The sequence below is a fragment of the Protomyctophum bolini genome (assembly GCF_963924005.1).
Source record: "Protomyctophum bolini genome assembly, chromosome: 19".
Classification (NCBI taxonomy): domain Eukaryota; kingdom Metazoa; phylum Chordata; class Actinopteri; order Myctophiformes; family Myctophidae; genus Protomyctophum; species Protomyctophum bolini.
This window is the reverse complement of record NC_137880.1, coordinates 36,299,385-36,316,732: the sequence shown is the minus strand read 5'-3', so window position 1 is coordinate 36,316,732 and position 17,348 is coordinate 36,299,385. Positions and strand designations below refer to the sequence as shown.

The 17,348-nt window shown below is 42.5% G+C and overlaps 2 protein-coding genes across 6 annotated transcripts in view; both read left to right on the top strand.

Moving 5' to 3' along the window:
- Window positions 1–3,446, top strand: part of xkr6b (XK, Kell blood group complex subunit-related family, member 6b) — a gene marked incomplete at both ends in the record, with an annotated part of 87,695 nt that extends 84,249 nt beyond the window's left edge. The window contains 2 exons of the mRNA XM_080790981.1: window positions 1,881–2,077; window positions 2,470–3,446. Coding sequence (XP_080647107.1) covers window positions 1,881–2,077; window positions 2,470–3,446 — 1,174 coding nt within the window. The remainder of the gene's footprint in view (window positions 1–1,880; window positions 2,078–2,469) is intronic.
- An 8,492-nt stretch (window positions 3,447–11,938) lies between these two features.
- Window positions 11,939–17,348, top strand: part of ccm2 (CCM2 scaffold protein) — a 421,717-nt gene continuing 416,307 nt past the window's right edge. For 4 of the 5 annotated variants that reach the window (XR_013965883.1, XM_080790982.1, XM_080790984.1 and 1 more), the window contains exon 1: window positions 11,939–12,349. Coding sequence is in view for 4 of the 5 variants with exons in the window: in XM_080790982.1 (XP_080647108.1) it covers window positions 12,320–12,349 (30 nt within the window). In the remaining variant the exon portion in view is untranslated. Of the gene's footprint in view, window positions 12,350–15,685; window positions 15,771–17,348 lie in introns of those variants that run through there. The other variant, XM_080790985.1, reaches the window with a different exon arrangement.

Below are 17,348 nucleotides of genomic sequence, written 5' to 3'. Positions count from 1 at the left end.
AAATTACATTCACCCATTACACACACTGACACACATTCATACACCAATGGTGGAGGAAACCATGCAAGGCACCAACCAGCACATCAGGAGCAGTTAGGGGTTCAGTGTCTTGCTCAAGGACACTTCGACACCAACTCTGGGGGAGCCCGGGTTCGAACTTGTATTATGCCACTGGATTATGAGAACGGATTATTATGAGAACAGAGCTGTGATCCTGGTGTTGTTTTTGGCAGCAACTTTCTATTTTAGTCTAGTCAGTCTTTGGAATGAAACTTCATTTAGTTTTAGTCACATTTTAGTCACCTGGAATGTTTTAGTGATAGTCTCGTTTTAGTTGAAGAGATATCATAAGATTTTAGTCGACTAAATCTACAGTTAATTTAGTCGACTAAAATGTGTTTTGGCGGGCCTTGATGCCGTCATAATGACTGATTTTTTTATTTTATTTTTATAAAGTATATTTATTGGGGGTTTTTTTTAAGACAAACAGACATTATACAACAATAACATATAAAAAGATTGAATATACAAAGATATGACAAGGACAATGAACCATAATGACAAGTGGCTTTTGAATTCAGGAAATACAGTACATATATTAAAAAGGCAGACAACAGTTATCATAGGCACAAAGTAACTAAGGTTGGTACGGAAAACCTCCAAGTATCGTGGCAGACAGTGACTGATTTTACACTTGCTGAAAATAGCCGATCTACAAGCTTGTATATCACCTATTTTCAGCATTCATTCAAAGTGTAAATTGACTTATAGTTTTGTCCACTAGTCCCTTCCTAACATTTTAGTCTAGTTTTTATTTGTTGACAAAGTTGTCAGTATACAGTATTTAGTCTTAGTTTCAGTCACCATGGCTTAGTTTTCGTTTAGTTTCCATTTAGTTTTCATCAGTGAAAAAAGGTAGTCGACGAACATTTTTCATCTTAGTTTTAGTCCGAAACGAAAATCAACACACTGATCCCAACGTGTCTATTAAAGTAACCCTAACCCACGTGTCTGTCTTTGTCTCTGCTCAGATACATCAGAACCATGTACCTTGGCATACAGAGCCTAACCCACGTGTCTGTCTTTGTCTCTGTTCAGATACATCAGAACCATGTACCTTGGCATACAGACCCTAACCCACGTGTCTGTCTGTCTGTCTGTCTCTCTGCTCAGATACATCAGAACCCTGTACCTTGGCATACAGACCCTAACCCACGTGTCTGTCTGTCTTTCTCTCTGCTCAGATACATCAGAACCATGTACCTTGGCATACAGACCCTAACCCACGTGTCTGTCTGTCTGTCTCTCTGCTCAGATACATCAGAACCATGTACCTTGGCATACAGACCCTAACCCACGTGTCTGTCTGTCTCTCTGCTCAGATACATCAGAACCATGTACCTTGGCATACAGACCCTAACCCACGTGTCTGTCTTTCTCTCTGCTCAGATACATCAGAACCATGTACCTTGGCATACAGACCCTAACCCACGTGTCTGTCTGTCTGTCTCTCTGCTCAGATACATCAGAACCATGAACCTTGGCATACAGAGCCTAACCCACGTGTCTGTCTGTCTGTCTCTCTGCTCAGATACATCAGAACCATGAACCTTGGCATACAGACCCTAACCCACGTGTCTGTCTGTCTGTCTGTCTCTCTGCTCAGATACATCAGAACCATGAACCTTGGCATACAGAGCCTAACCCACGTGTCTGTCTGTCTTTCTCTCTGCTCAGATACATCAGAACCATGTACCTTGGCATACAGACCCTAACCCACGTGTCTGTCTGTCTTTCTCTCTGCTCAGATACATCAGAACCATGTACCTTGGCATACAGACCCTAACCCACGTGTCTTGTCTGTCTTTCTCTCTGCTCAGATACATCAGAACCATGTACCTTGGCATACAGAGCCATCGGCAGAAGGAGAACCAGCGTCGCTTCTACTGGGCCATGATGTACGAGTACGCTGACGTGAACATGCTGCGGTTACTGGAGACCTTCCTGGAGAGCGCTCCTCAGCTGGTGCTGCAGCTCTGCATCATGATCCAGAGCAACAGGGCCGACCGACTGCAGTGTAAGAGGTTCCCTAACCTGACCCATTTGGGCCTGATGTCATACATACCGTATCGGTATCGGCCCTTATTTGGTCATATCGGTTCATATCGTTTCATATCGGTATCGGCAAATATGCCAGTCTAACCAGCGATCCGACACAGGGGTGTAAGGGGTCGACACTATAGCAGGTAAATAAAATGTTGGGGCAAGTGGAGTTTGCTTTGGAGTTGCCCAAACTGCAAGTGCACATTTGAATGAGGAGTCCGGTGGACTTCAATATAAGATCCTTTTTTCTTTTTGTATTATTATAAATATTATTCTCTGTTACCTCAGTACTGGTTGGCAAGCGACACTGTCGTGCGACGGAGTATAAATGTAGCATTTGTTTTCCTCTCTCTCTCTGGTCTCTAGGTGTGTCGGCCATGGCCTCCCTCCTGTCCCTGGCGTGGGTGCTCGCCTCCTACCACAAGCTCCTGCGCGACTCCCGCGACGACAAGAAGAGCATGAGCTACCGGGGCGCCCTGGTGCACCTGTTCTGGCGCCTCTTCACCATCTCCTCGCGGGTGCTCTCCTTCGCCCTCTTCGCCTCCGTGTTCCACATCTACTTCGGCATCTTCGTGGTGCTCCACTGGTGCGCCATGGCCTTCTGGGTGATCCACGGCGGCACGGACTTCTGCATGTCCAAGTGGGAGGAGGTGCTCTTCAACATGGTGGTGGGCGTGGTCTACGTCTTCTGCTGGTTCAACGTGCGCGAGGGGCGGACCCGCTACCGGATGGTGGCCTACTACACGGTGGTGCTGCTGGAGAACGCCGTGCTCAGCTCCCTGTGGTACGCGTACCGCGACCCGGCCACCACCGACGCCTACGCCTCCTCGGCGCTGTGCGGCGTCTTCCTGTGCTTCGCCTCGGGCGTGGCCTGCATGGTGCTCTACTACGGCGTGCTGCACCCCATGGGCGTGCCCCGCCTGAGGGTGCTGGCCAGCTCCTGCTGCGCCGAGCTCCTGTGGGGGCTCCCGCTGCCCCCCGAGGCCGAGCCCATGGCGGCGCCGGCCACGCCGGGCCCTCGGCAGGCCCACACGCCCACGCGGGCCTCGGCGGGGGAGTACGCGGAGTCCGACGAGGCGGCGGCGGACAGCTGCCTGCCCGTGTTCCAGGTGCGGTCCACGGAGCCCGTGGACGCAGCCGGACGGCCCATCAAGCCCGAGGGCCCGCTGATCAAGATAGACATGCCCAGGAAGCGCTACCCCGCCTGGGACGCGCACTTTGTGGACCGGCGCCTGCGGCGGACCATAAACGTGCTGCAGTACATAAGCCCCAACGCCGTGGGCATCAGGTATAGAGACGGACCGCTCCTGTACGAACTGCTGCAGTACGAGTCCTCTCTCTGAAGGAAAAGGAATTAGAAGTCTACTTCCATCCATGGCTCTCATGTCACTACTTCCCCAAAAAAGTACCCCCGAAAAAGCAACGCACCTCATCTTCTCTTTCTCTCAACCTGGAGTACGATCTCGTCCCATTTGGTATAACCTCGCTCGGTTCCTCTCGTTCCCGCGACCGTCCCGTTGTTTCCCCTGCAGGAGCGGTGCTGTGTGGGCCGCCATGAAGGCCGTCTTTACCCCCAGACTCAAACTCAGTATGAACATAATAATACAGTCATTATTTATTTTTGGCAAAAAAAAAACATGCAGTACAGAGTTAAAAAATAAACGAATCGTATCTTTATGTGACATAATAAGTACAAAAAGTCTAAATATAAAAAAAACCCTTCTGAATTCATAGAGGAGGGTTTTTCCGTATGAGTGTGTAGATAATGTATGAATGTGTTCATTATGAAATGTGTTTAACACATTATTACTGTATTTGGTGATTCAACCTGTGAATACTTGTGAATTAAGGGCATATTTTATGTCCCTGTGAAAGCCCCCGGTTGATTGTTCGTCGTACGATGATGTCGCATGGGCAAAAAATAGCCACGCTATACAAGCTGTATGCTTGTAGATCTGCTATTTTCAGTGCACAACAGTGTTGTTTTCACTGACAAAAACTAAATTAAAACTAAGCCACGATGACTAAAACTATGACTAAATATATACTGTCGATTTTGTCAACAAATAAAAACTAAAGACTAAAATGTTAGGAGGGGAATATATAGTGGACAAGAGATTCAGTATAAGTAATTTTACACTTGCATGTTGCATGCTGAAAATAGCAGATCTACAAGCTCACAGCGCGATCGGGCTATTTTCAGACAGCAAGTGTAAAATCAGTCATTACGACGGCATCAAGGCCCGCCAAAACACATCTTTCAACTGTAGATGACGTACAGTAGTAGTCGACTAAAATAGAGATTTGCTGCCAAAAACAACACTGTCGTACGACGGAGTATAAATCAAGGCATGATGTAATAATGGCACCGTTGCAAAGCCTGATGGGAATGATGGAGGAGGAGAGTCCCCAGATTATGTGCCGGGTCTTTGCACATCCCAACATGAACTGAACTGCCATTCCTTTACGTCTAAAGGTCGTTGAGAAATCTATTATTAATACTGTTTACTATGTCCTTAACCAATCAGAACCAAAGGGACAAAACATTACACATATTTTAGAGAAGCACATGAAGATATACTGTAGGTTGAACGAGCAACGTAATCACAGTTATCACAGCGAGAGAGACCGTTCCAAATGGCATGTCTGTCCATCCATATCTTTGCTTATGAGCCGTGTTCTAATTAGCTGCAGCCTAGCTTTTTTCTGTTCCAAATCCTAAATCATAACTCTAGAGGGAAGATAAGCACACACACACAAGTCAGTTCCTCTCATAATATTATATTATATTATCTAAAATTCACTACAAAGACTGCCCTCTTGTGGCAGCAAGCTGTAATAAATAGTCTGCCTAATTTGGGAAATACCCCACTTTGCTGTGGCATGGAGTATAAGATGATCAGGCAGACATAGTATGGGCTCCATTTTCGTCAACGCTTTTTCATATTTTTTTTTAACTATTTTGCAAAACATTTTTGAATAGTTAAAATGGCCAGTCTACAGGCTCACAACGTGTCAATGTAGATTGGCTGGTTGAACTATTCAAAAATGTTTAGCTAGGCAAAGAAGTTTAGGGATAAGGGGTTTAGTGGTGACGAAAATGGAGCCCATAATGTTAATGTTTAGGTCTTTTTCTGATAGAGAAAGGTGATTGCAATGGTGACACCCCGGGATGCGAACACTTGTCTCCCACTAAGTTGGGACAGTGGCGATATTGGGCTCATAGGCTTCAGGCATGGCTACTTGTCAACCAGTAACTTTGTCCTACCCGGCACCAGAATCTAAATGTCGCAATGGAATAGTATAGATGGGGAGACCACCTGAATATACATATTCATTTAAATAAGTTACGGATTAAATTGGGTGTATATAGGAAGAATTATGGTAGAACCACAATTCAGGAGCACAATTATTTTTTGGATTTGAATTTGTATTTGGGAGTGAATAAATAAATACAACTTTACACAATAAAAAACGAAAAACACATTCCACAGTCATTTTTTTAAAATATTGTATATGGATTTAGCAAAGGGATGGGTGGGAGTCCGCATAAATCTAACTAAGTGACTTGCACAGATAAGAAAAAACTAAAACCGAGTATAGTGCGCAAAGACGGCCTTTTATGAAATCCTCCACCATTCCCTTCTTGAATTCTACAAAGTGAAAAAGCACCAACTCCTGTCCTCCTTTTTCACCTGCTCTATTCTTTTGGACAGAAGGTTTAAGGTTTTAGTACCACACGCTTCATTAATAATAACGGGTGCAAAGAGTTGTCATGAGATGTTGAGAAAACAAAAATCACAAACTTAGAAGATATTTGTATGCTTGTATTATACTTAAATGTTTAATCCTTTGTGTCCCTCATCTGTATTCATTTGACATGAATATTGTTTTGCAAGAGTGTACTTTTTTTTACATGAGAAAAGAAAGAAAAAAACATATTTGCAGTGTTAAAAAGGTATTCTACAATTTAGCCCGCCCTTAAGAGGCTATATTCTTTACATGGGCCCACTAAAGGACAGCTGTTCTGGCCAACTTGCTAGTGCAGTTACAGCAAAGCCAAAATCACGTCTTAAGCCAGATTTATACTTTGTCATACGATGGAGCATAAATTAGGCATTTTTAAAAAAGTACTGTGTTTCCTAATTGTTTGGCCCCCTTCAGTCACTTTGAATGCAAAGAGGCATGCCACATGTTGGCCATGCTGTAAACAGCTATTTTACAATTATTATAATGTGCCGTACAGTTCAGTTCACTCCAGAATCCGTGGAGTCCACGAGAGCACAGTAAAAAATCCTGAGTGATAATTTTAAGTCTGAGAGAATGCAATACACCCTCGGAGTTAGCATCCAGGACTTTAGCCGTGGATGGAGTTAGCATCCAGGACTTTAGCCGTGGATGGAGTTAGCATCCAGGACTTTAGCCGTGGATGGAGTTAGCATCCAGGACTTTAGCCGTGGATGGAGTCGGCCACTGTATTCATTCACCCATGACAAAAAGCCTTCTATGTCAAGCTTCTTGTAGTCAAGCTTCTTCTTCTTGTAGCTTGACTACGATTTACAGAGAGGGCTACTGCACAATTTAATGGGGGGAAAAAAAGTGAATGCATTTCATACTAGTTTTATCTGTATGTACTCGATGATTCATTTGAATATATAATGTGTGTTTTTTTTACATTGTAGTGTAATGGCATGACTTTAGTACGTATGTGGCATTAGTACAAATGCACTCGACAAGGGGATACCCAAGAGCCCACACAAAATGGAGGTTCTTTTTTTTCCTGGATCACTTGGCCATCTGCTCAGCTGTGTCCCAACAGGCATGCTACAGTATAGCTTCGTACTGTCCACGTGGATCCAGGTTTTAAATGGGTGAGGGTTTTATTTGCCAGGGGTTGGAAAAGAACATGAGCACAGACAGACCCTGTGAAAGGCTACAAAAGCAGAGTTGCGTATGTGTTCCTGCGGTGTGTTTGTAATGTACGAGAACATACACTTCTGTTACTTCATCCATTTATATAACACACGTAGTGTACTGTACTGTACATGTGACGCCCGGGATTCGAACTCGGGTCTCCCGGGGTGAAAGTCCAACATCTTAACCGCTGGATATCCCTGTCACGCGGAAGTCCCGAGTTTGAATCCTGGGTGTTACATACACATACCAAAATGATCCTTAAAGGTTCCATTTGGTGGACGTTTTTACACTGGGGATTTGACTGTGTGAATTGATCATGTATACAAGAGTGTCTCCGGCATGCGGGTCTGTGTGCGTGAATGTCTTTTATTATTTCACCTGTTTTGTTTTGGTTTTATTTGTCAGCGGGGTCCTCGGTCCTCTCTGGACCTTCTCACACGGCTGATGTTTCTTCTCCTTCCCTGGTTGCTGCTCCGTCCTCTCACCCGACCTCTACCATGCTGGGCTTGTTGGGTATATCCCCCCCGTTGACGTTGCAAACCACTCATGTTCTGGTTCTATTAGAAACGAAAAAGAGGGTTGAGGCTGAACAACTGGAGATCCTGACAATGAGAACATGCAATGAGGTACACACTGCCATATCCAAGAGCTTCAACATCCCCTTTTTAGCTAGCTTTGATAGCGATGTTCAGCCCTGAGTAATTGAGTAACTGTTGGGTCAGCTTGAGTGGAACTAGCATCACACATGCACAACATCTGTATAAATATACCTTCCTGTCCATTATGCAATGACAAAATGTCTTCACTTTCACTATGCTAGCCATGATACATAGTTCCTGGCTCTGTCGTAGTGAATCAACAAGTCACCCACATAGTAACTTTAGTAAGCCAGTCAATAACTTTATTATTACTAAAAAAAAGAAATGTGTTAAACTAAACTAAACAGCCAATACAGGGGTTCATCTCAGGACCTACATAATACCACTGAAACCAGCTGACTCAGGGGTGTCTCAATGCAGTTCTTATTCCCAGGCATGTCCTCAAAGGGTCTCCATTTTGTCTTTCACATAATTATTGCATCCTGGACCACTCTTGTCTAGAGTGGGGATAGCATCATCAGTTTTTGTTTTAGTGCGATATTTTTTTGTTTGTGAGAGATAATTCATTGTTATATATGTATTAATCTATATCTCTCTCTATATATAGTAATGTGTATATATAGATATATATACCGGTATATAGATATTCTGTATTATTCTTGGGGTGCAGGTTTTTTTGTGGTAGTTGGCTGCCTGGCGTTCTGCATCCATTCTAAACATGGTGAGACCATTGACTTTTCCCCAGACATGGATTCATGTCAAAATCAGGTGCAGATACACTGTGATTCATTCTTTTTTTTATGATTTTTGTATACGACATATTAACGCCCAGATCTTGTATTACTACATTGTGCATAATCTAGTAACTTTACATTATTATTCAGAGCACTCATGCTCTCCTGAAACCGTAACTAGTCGTGATGGCTATTAATTATTAAATGTATTGATTTCAACTCAACTCAGTCCAGAAACGAGCTCGACAACCTAATACATTATACATTTTACACACAATACAATCATCATCATTTTGACACGTGTACAGTACTGTATGTCGACTACAGTAACACATGTAAGCTGAACACTAGATCGCGAGAGCATTATTTTTTAATACACTAGTCATTGCTTTCACATTTATTACAATTATTTTGTCCAAATTTGTTCTATAGGTTTCAACAAGAACACGAAAATGTGGCAGACGTTATTGTACTGCCCACGTACAGTATTCAGCCATGACGACACACAGCGAGAGCGTTTGAATGAACAGCAAAGCATAATGTGCTTCTCCCTCCTTGTTGTGACTTGTTTCTTTGGTCGCTTCAATCCAGCCATGGCAGCCAGGTCCGCAAAAACAACAATGTCAGTGTTTTTTTCTTTTTCTTTTCATGTGCCAGCACACACTACACCCAATATGACAACACCAAACAAACAATGTAAAGAGTCTTTTCATGTGCCAGCACACACTACACCCAATATGACAACACCAAACAAACAATGTAAAGAGTCTGTCTCCCCAACAGCCAACACAAATCACGGCAAGTTCTGGATTACATCTATTATTAGACCTCAATCAAATAGTAACTAATACAACAACTATATCTAAGGATTGCAGGTTAATTAAGTCTAAGGCAGGCTAAGTAAACAATAGTTAAGCTAATTACAGTATTACAGAACAACTGTTTATCATCGTGTACAATCCAGACACTGGTTCTTTAACAGGTACGTGTGAAAGAAAAGAATAGTGTTCCATATTGCTTTTGTTTAAACAACAACATTAAATCAGAACCTCCCCCTCAGTTTAAATTAGAAGTTCAGAATAACCAAAGGATTTGGTTTAGTTGATAGTCTTGTTAGACAGCAGCCACGATGATACAGAATCATGATTGTTAACTTATATGTACTTTGATCTGTCTACAGCCTGATGTGTACTTTGTCGTATGATGGAGTATAAATTAACCACATGAACCCTAGTGTCCCTATTCTGGGGAACATTCAGAGAAAATAGCATATCTACATGACACGCTTGTGAGCTTGTAGACCGGCTATTTTCAGCAAAGCAATTCAGTGTAGAAAATAAGAGCACGTCTTCAATTGTACCAGTATAATTAGGGTTTAAGTGGTAAGCGTCGCCTTTGCATCTTCTGTCTTGCAAAGATGAATAATTTGTAGTGCCAAGACGTACAATTTCTGTGTCGTTTCATGTCTTAACAATACCTCTTCTAGCCAAATTAATAATGCCAGTAGAGAGTCTGTGTGTGTGTGTGTGTGTGTGTGTGTGTGTGTGTGTGTGTGTGTGTGACGTGTGTGTGTGCGTGCGCGCATGCATGCATGCGTGCGTGTGAGCGTGTGCGTGTGTGTGTTAGGGGGGGGAGGCATATATAGGAAGAGGTCAGAGTGAGATGACACAAAATGCTTAAAGAGTTCCGTTTGTTTTGCATCTTCGTATGGATATAAGAAGTTCCTCAAGCCTAATTTGAAACAGGGCATTACTGATTCGCTCTTGGATCAACTCATTTCCTGATTTACTTCCAAACACCTCCGAGCATGCCTTTAGAACTCATTGTGAGGTGACCCTTAACATTTAGCATGTACGTGCTCTCTATTCGTATTGCACAATGACCCCTCTGTTTTCTGCATTCATGTGCAGAAGCAGGCCATTGTAGTGATTGACTTAGGTGGAAGTCTCTACGTTCAACGTCATCATGACCATCTGTTTGCCCATTTGGCGCGGTAGGCTCAGACGATAAAACGGTGCATAGTTTTTTTTCTTTCTTTCTTTCTTTATAACCTGGTGCTGAATAAACCCATCTGAAAAAAGGTGCTACCACAAATCCGTGGACTGCTGAAGTCCGCTTTGTGGCTTTCTAAAGAGCATATGGCGCGTCGATGGCCTTCCGGTTGACAGAAAGACTCCAAAAACTTGCAGACTCACAACAATGCTCGGGAACTATAGCACCTCAATAAGTACAACAGTTTACAGCTGAACTCAACTCTCAATGGTGCCACTTTATGATTTTTCAATCTGCACAAAGAACAACAGTTTATTCTCTTTTCATGTAATGTTTATCATGGTAGTTTCAGAATTGATTTCATTGATTTTGTTTACTATATGATTAGATCTGCACTTCTAGGACTTGGTTTTTCCTGAGTAAACGAAAACAAGCAAATGACAAAAATGCATCATTTTGGCACATTGACCAGAAGCACAAGCGTACTTCTGAAAACTGAATTTGGGTATTAAAAAAAAAAAGTATAGAATGTGATTGCCGTGTTGTAAATTCCTGTCATCTCTATGTCCTTAACCTGTGTGTATCTACTTTTGTTGTTTACTGTAGAATTGGCTGTAATATTTTTGTTTTAAAAAAATGGATTTGATATTCCAATGAAGCGACTATGGTTGTCATATTAATTGCTGCTGATTTTTTGATGGTGTTGGGGGGAATATTGCTTTGTTAAATATTCAATCAATTTCTAGATTGTGTTAGCTTGTTGATGTATTTCACAAATTTATCAGGATACTCTCTAAGCTATGATTTATCTGGGGTATATATAAATTGTTGGCACAAATGTCAGTAAAAGCAAACTAATTGCTACGGTACTGTAGCATCTCTCTATGAAAGTGTACTCATACAACCTATGTTGTGACCGAGAGCATAATATAATATAAAGAATGATTTATTTGTTGTTGTTAAATATAAAAATGTAAGTAAATTTGTTTCATGGAATTCCCCGTTCTTAAAAAGAAAAAAGAAAAAAAGAAACTGATGTCCAGTATTGTACTAAAACCCCTATTTTTTGGGAACAATATGAATATTATTATTAATAACATATGGTGCTACAGTTCTTTTTGTATCATGTTTTGGTTTTTAGATGAAAAGAGAAATATTATGCTGAAAAATGTAATGTCAAGCCTTATTACTGTAGATTAATATATCAGACTGTTCCTCCCAGAAGAGAAAAAAAATAAATATAGTCTTTGAAAGTGAAACCTATAGCAGTAAATGTGTTCACATGCACGTTTTACACCGAGTCTGTATACAGTATAGTTATAGGCTTATAAATGTATGGCTTAGTTTTGACAGTTCACAGTTTAAACAAATGTTATGGACTTTATCAAAAACAAATAATACTGTGTGTGTGTGTGTGTGTGTGTGTGTGTGTGTGTGTGTGTGTGTGTGTGTGATAACAACAATCTTTGACACACATACTGTACACACACACACACACACACACACACACACACACACACACACACACACACACACAGCTGTTGTACTGTAGTCAGTGCAAGGCATGATGGACTACAGTTTAACGCCCAAAATGGCGGCAGGATTGAAAAGTTTGTGCTGTTTTTTTCTGAGTTGCTTTTTGTATGTATAACAATATCCGTCGCCGGTTAAATTACACGTAAAGCATACCTGTAAGAAGACACGGGCGGCGGTCCTCTCTCCCGTTGTTTTTATGTCGCTGTAGCGTTAGAATAATGGCTGCTTAGTTATGACTAAAAGTCGGGATGGTGTTGTTTTCTTATCAGCATCCCTCTCCAGGATGCTAAGCTACAAGCTAGGCTAACACCACAGGCAGACAGAGGCAGAGCAGCTAACGTTATATTAGCCATAATGTCGGCAGCTGTGTTTTTGTATCCCAATAAACGCCACACGCAGCTGAAGTGAATATGAAGAGGAAGACCTTTACTTATAGAAATGGACGATGATGTGAAAAAAGTGAAAAAGGTAAGTTTGGCAAATGGGGGGGGGGGGGGGGGGGTAACTTATTGATGCTTGTATTAACGTAACAGTTACTACTACTTTACTAACTACTACCTGCCCTGTTGCTAACCGAGCTCTAGTCTGTTCACTTGAGTTGCAATTCAAGCTTAAATGCTTCTTTTGCTAAGTTTGGCTAACGATGATACGATACATTTTAATTCAGACCTTCATATAGTGATGCTGCTCTCTGACCTCCATAGCCTTAATTTTCCTCATTAACACAGTTGGTAAAGTTAGTTAGCCTAATTAAGTTAACCTGAACTATCCAGTCAATCACAGTCCTTGTTCAGCCAACTCTATTAAAACTCAACATTGATCTCGCCATCAAATCGCACAGTTGATTATCTGAAGATGCATTTGAATGGAATGTATTTAGCCTGCTTGTAATAACAGTATTTATGAACAGCCCCCATTGTGGTTGTTTTAACTTAATTAATATGGCATCATCACAACAATTATGTCTCCACTCCAGGCTTCATGTAGTCTGTACTCTTTACTGTTTTTGTTAGGGTGTCTGGAGGGCTGTGTGCCCAGACTGCCCACCCAGCTGTCATGGGCAGTGGTCAGCAGTGTCACTCATGATTTAGAATGGCCGATATTCCATTATTGCATGTATTTTATGTCTCCTACTGCTGTAATTGCCACGGTGATGGAAGTTTCCCTCAGTCGGCCTGCAGCTCTCTCTAGTAGTCACCCAACTCAGCTCTAATGGTAAATGGTGGTAAATGGTGCATTTATATAGCACCTTTATCCAAGGCGCTTTACATAGATTGTGCATTGATTCACCCACATTCACCCATTCACACACACACATTCATACACCGATGGCGACGGAAACCATGCAACGCACCAACCAGCACATCAGGAGCAATTAGGGGTTCAGTGTCTTGCTCAAGGACACTTCGACAGTAACTCTGGGGAGCCCGGGTTCGAATTGGAAGAATGTTACCGGGCCGATAGTTTATTAAGTAATTAATCAATAATGAAAGCAACACTTTATTGTACGAAATAATTAAAAGAGGTCATAAAACAGAGAAGAAGAGAAGATAAAATATAATCAAATGACTCAACCTCAACTCAACTCTAGTAACCTCGCGTCACCAGGCTTTCCACCTACAAAAAGCTCTAGCATCATCTATAGATCTAGTATCAGATCCACTTGAAAGTTCTGGCAGAAAATGAGCTTTTAGTCAAATATCTTCAACTTTCCACAAAAGTAAGAATAGGACAACAGAAGAAATCAGAAATCAGAATCAACTTTATTGTCACAATGTCACATCACAGTTTTACCAAAAAAAATGTGGCCGAGGTAAGTAGTAGGATTACAATTAATATCCTGCAGGCCACCACCAACTGCAATTTACATGTCAAATTGCGGCACTGCCCCATATAGTTGCTTTTTAGTGACCAGTGCTGACCACCAATAAAACAACCTAATCGAATGTAATTAAATTCCATGACTTTATGTATTGCTTGGAAGAGCCGTTATGTTGGCTGTGCGCACACAGTTCTGCCTTGTTCCACTTGGTGGTGTCATTGAATAACATTTGTTTTGTCTGAATTATGTTTTGTATTCACTTCATGGAAGACTAGTTTTGATCATAGACTGTGGTGATCATAGGTTGTGATGCATCACGCATCACGTACTGTACGGAGACTGGCTGCCTGGTACACCACTTTCACGATGATACATATTTACAGGACACGATAAGCCTATAGGGCTGCTGCAGTCATAGGAATAAGGACAAGGAAGGTGTATATTAACGATAAGCCTATACTTGCTTCATTTGAGAAACTCCCAGTTTCTCCCAGCGTTTAGTACATTTTTTTATTTTATTACCATCCACCCGCACACCAGAATTGTTTTACTTTAGGAGATCAGATGACTATGAAATTATCTTGTGGAGTACTTGCCTTGGCTCTCCTATTTTGCTCTCAAGCACAGGTCCACACACTCAAATAATAATTCCCATCTTGGTGTTCGCTTCAGCGAGGAATGATTTTGCAGCTGTTTCCTTGATCAGTGCAAAGTTTCAATTCCCTTCCTAAAGTTACTGGCAGCTTTTTCCATCCACTCCGTTGCTCCGAATAAGCTAAAAAGCTCTTGCCGAAAATGGCAACACGACTCTCATTCGTGTTGAACCCATTCCTATATGTACCACCAAGATGGCTAGCTAGGGGTCACCTGCGGGAGCCTTTAGCTCACATTTCACAGGACAGGTGACGGCTTATGAAATGTTAATGCTGCTGTCTTGTAGCAGACAGTGGCCTGGCATGGCGCTGCTGCTATACGCACTGTTAAATAATGCACTGCCCCATAGACCGTGCTGTTCCACACGGTCTGATCTGAGGGTTTATATGTCAAGACTGGATGTCCAGAAAAGGCCACATAACATTACAGGCAAGATAGGTATGGTTTAACGGACCACACAGATCCTAGCAGGTTCCCCATTCTATTGTGTTGCAACTCAACACACTGTGAGCTTGTCTTGTACCGTTAGATCTGCTATTTTCTGTGAAGATGATTTGGTGTAGAGAAAAAGGAGGGGGCCTAGTATAGATCCCTGGGGTCTCCCGCTCAACTAAATATGTATACACTTACTATAGGCCCTCGTTATTTACACTAAAGAGACAGACTGATTCAGGGAACCAATTGGCAATAAAAACGTACAGTATAAGAAATCAGATGGCCTCCTGAGATGAATGTCATTATTACAACGTTATTGAGGAGAGACTTCCGCACACTCGACTTACTAATAAAAGCAGGTGTGTTGGCGACAAAGCAGCAGACTGCAGACACGTAGGAGGAGGAGGAGGAAGACTTTTTATTGAATGTAACGTTTCGGTCTTTCGACCTTGAATGTCATTATTACAATGTTCAAAACAAAGGAGTAGTTAAACACAGAGGCCTGCATGTACAGTAACACAACAGTAGTTAAACACAGAGGCAATGTACAGTAACAGTTGCAGACAGTTTGTATTGAATACGTGTCACCAGGAAGTCGTGGTAGGTCCTCTTCCTGTTCTCGTGTGTCTGCATAGAGAGTGAGACGCTCCTTTTCCTTTGTGGGTGACACACCCGGCTCACACACACACACACACACACACACACGTGCGTGCGCGTGTGTGTGTGCGTGAGTGCATGCACAAGCAGACTGTATGGCCCTGCATGTCACTCCCCAGTTGGCAACTGTCACTGCAGACTCCTGTTGTTGGACTAGAGACAACAGGTGACAAGTGTACGCTCTCTGTCCTTAAGGGAAGCGTGCTTTAGTGTAAGGAAGAAAAACGGCCGCAGTATAGCGCGGTAGCACCCAACCGTCTGCTTGCCGTTGCATTGGCGACTACGTCGTGTAGTTTAAAGCGCGAGTTCATGGAGTATGAGGTAGGACACTCACTGTTGTTCGTGTGATTTATAGTACTAATTAGTTAATTAAAATAGGGTGCATTTTGCATGCCAAAACGCAGTTTATAGTTAAGGGACGCAATAAAACAACGTCCTCTGCATCCATGGGATGCACTACTGTACTGTTTTTTTATTCTAGTTTATTTTGCTATAGCTTTAGTTATAAATAATAATCATTTCTTCTTCTGTGTTCTACATGAATATAACCACATTATAACCGCATATACAATGAAATGGGAGTTAAATGCTGCAATTTGTAAGAGAAAAAAATAAGTCTCCTAACGTCGTTGAAGTGGGACTCATAACATGTCCCTGGGACTCATTTAAAAGACCATCCTTGCATCCCGGGACTCATTACATTGAAAACCTATTATTTACATCACTGTTAGTTAGTTGTCCATTGTATGTATCTCTCACCAAAAACAGCTGATCTACAAGCTCAACACATTGCAGTGTGACGTGTTGTGAGTTGAGCTTGTGGATGTCTAGTTAAGAGACACAATGCTCAACTAAGTATAACAAGGCTTTTAAAGTTGTGGCTTTCGCATTTATTTTATATTTTTTATGGAGGGACAGACAGTAGGCTGAGAGAGATGGGGGGGGGGGGGGTGACATGCAGTAAAGGCCGTCGGGATCGGGAGTCGAACCCGCGGCCACACTGACAGACTCGATTACCAGCCAAGGTGCCCCTGGACCGCTGAGCCACGGCCCAGGCCGTCTTTAAAAAGTCTTAACTATATTCTTGGCTAAATGTAATATACATACATGCTGATGTGTAGCTAAACCATACCCAACCCTAAAGCGATGTATTTAGTATTTGTTTATTTGGAGATCAGGCATTCAGTAACAAAGATCTACAATCTTGTAGAATAGTGCAACTATTTTAAGTGCGCAACACCGGCACGCAACCAAGTGTACTTCAGACTGCACTGTGATGTGAGCAGCCATGTCTGGCAGTGTAGCAATCAGCAGAGGCGAGGAAAGCAGAGTAAGATCAGCAGAGGCGGGCGGGGAAAGCAGAGTAAGCGGAATCGCAAAGGCCTGGATATTGAGGTCTGTCATCCGCAGCAAATTGGCCGAGCAAAGAAGAGGTTTTCTTGTTCTTTTCTGGTTAACCTCGCTTTGCTGCGATAGATTTGGTTTTCTGCCCCCATTCTCGTTTTACGTTCTGCGTCATCTTGTGTTTTCAATCATGGTACATGAATGGAATCATGTAATGATGAACTAATGATATGCTGTTGCAGAGGATCAGGAGGGCCCGGCCCGGCCTGTGATTTATGTTGTAGAAAAGCCACACAAAGCTAGCAAAAGTTGCAGCATGCAGGCTCTCAAAACGTTTTCATTCTCTAGTCTAGACTAGAGAGTAGAGACCCCCCCCTGGCAGAAGACTGACCGATGGTTGCTGGACGTCCACAACCGTACCCAGAAAAACTCACAGTATGTTTTAACAGCGGGCGAGCATCAGCCGACACATCGCCCAATCGCCCCAAAAAGATGAATTGTTTTCGGGGCGACGACGTTGCCCCGCACACTTCTCGACCGGTCGCCTGCTATCGT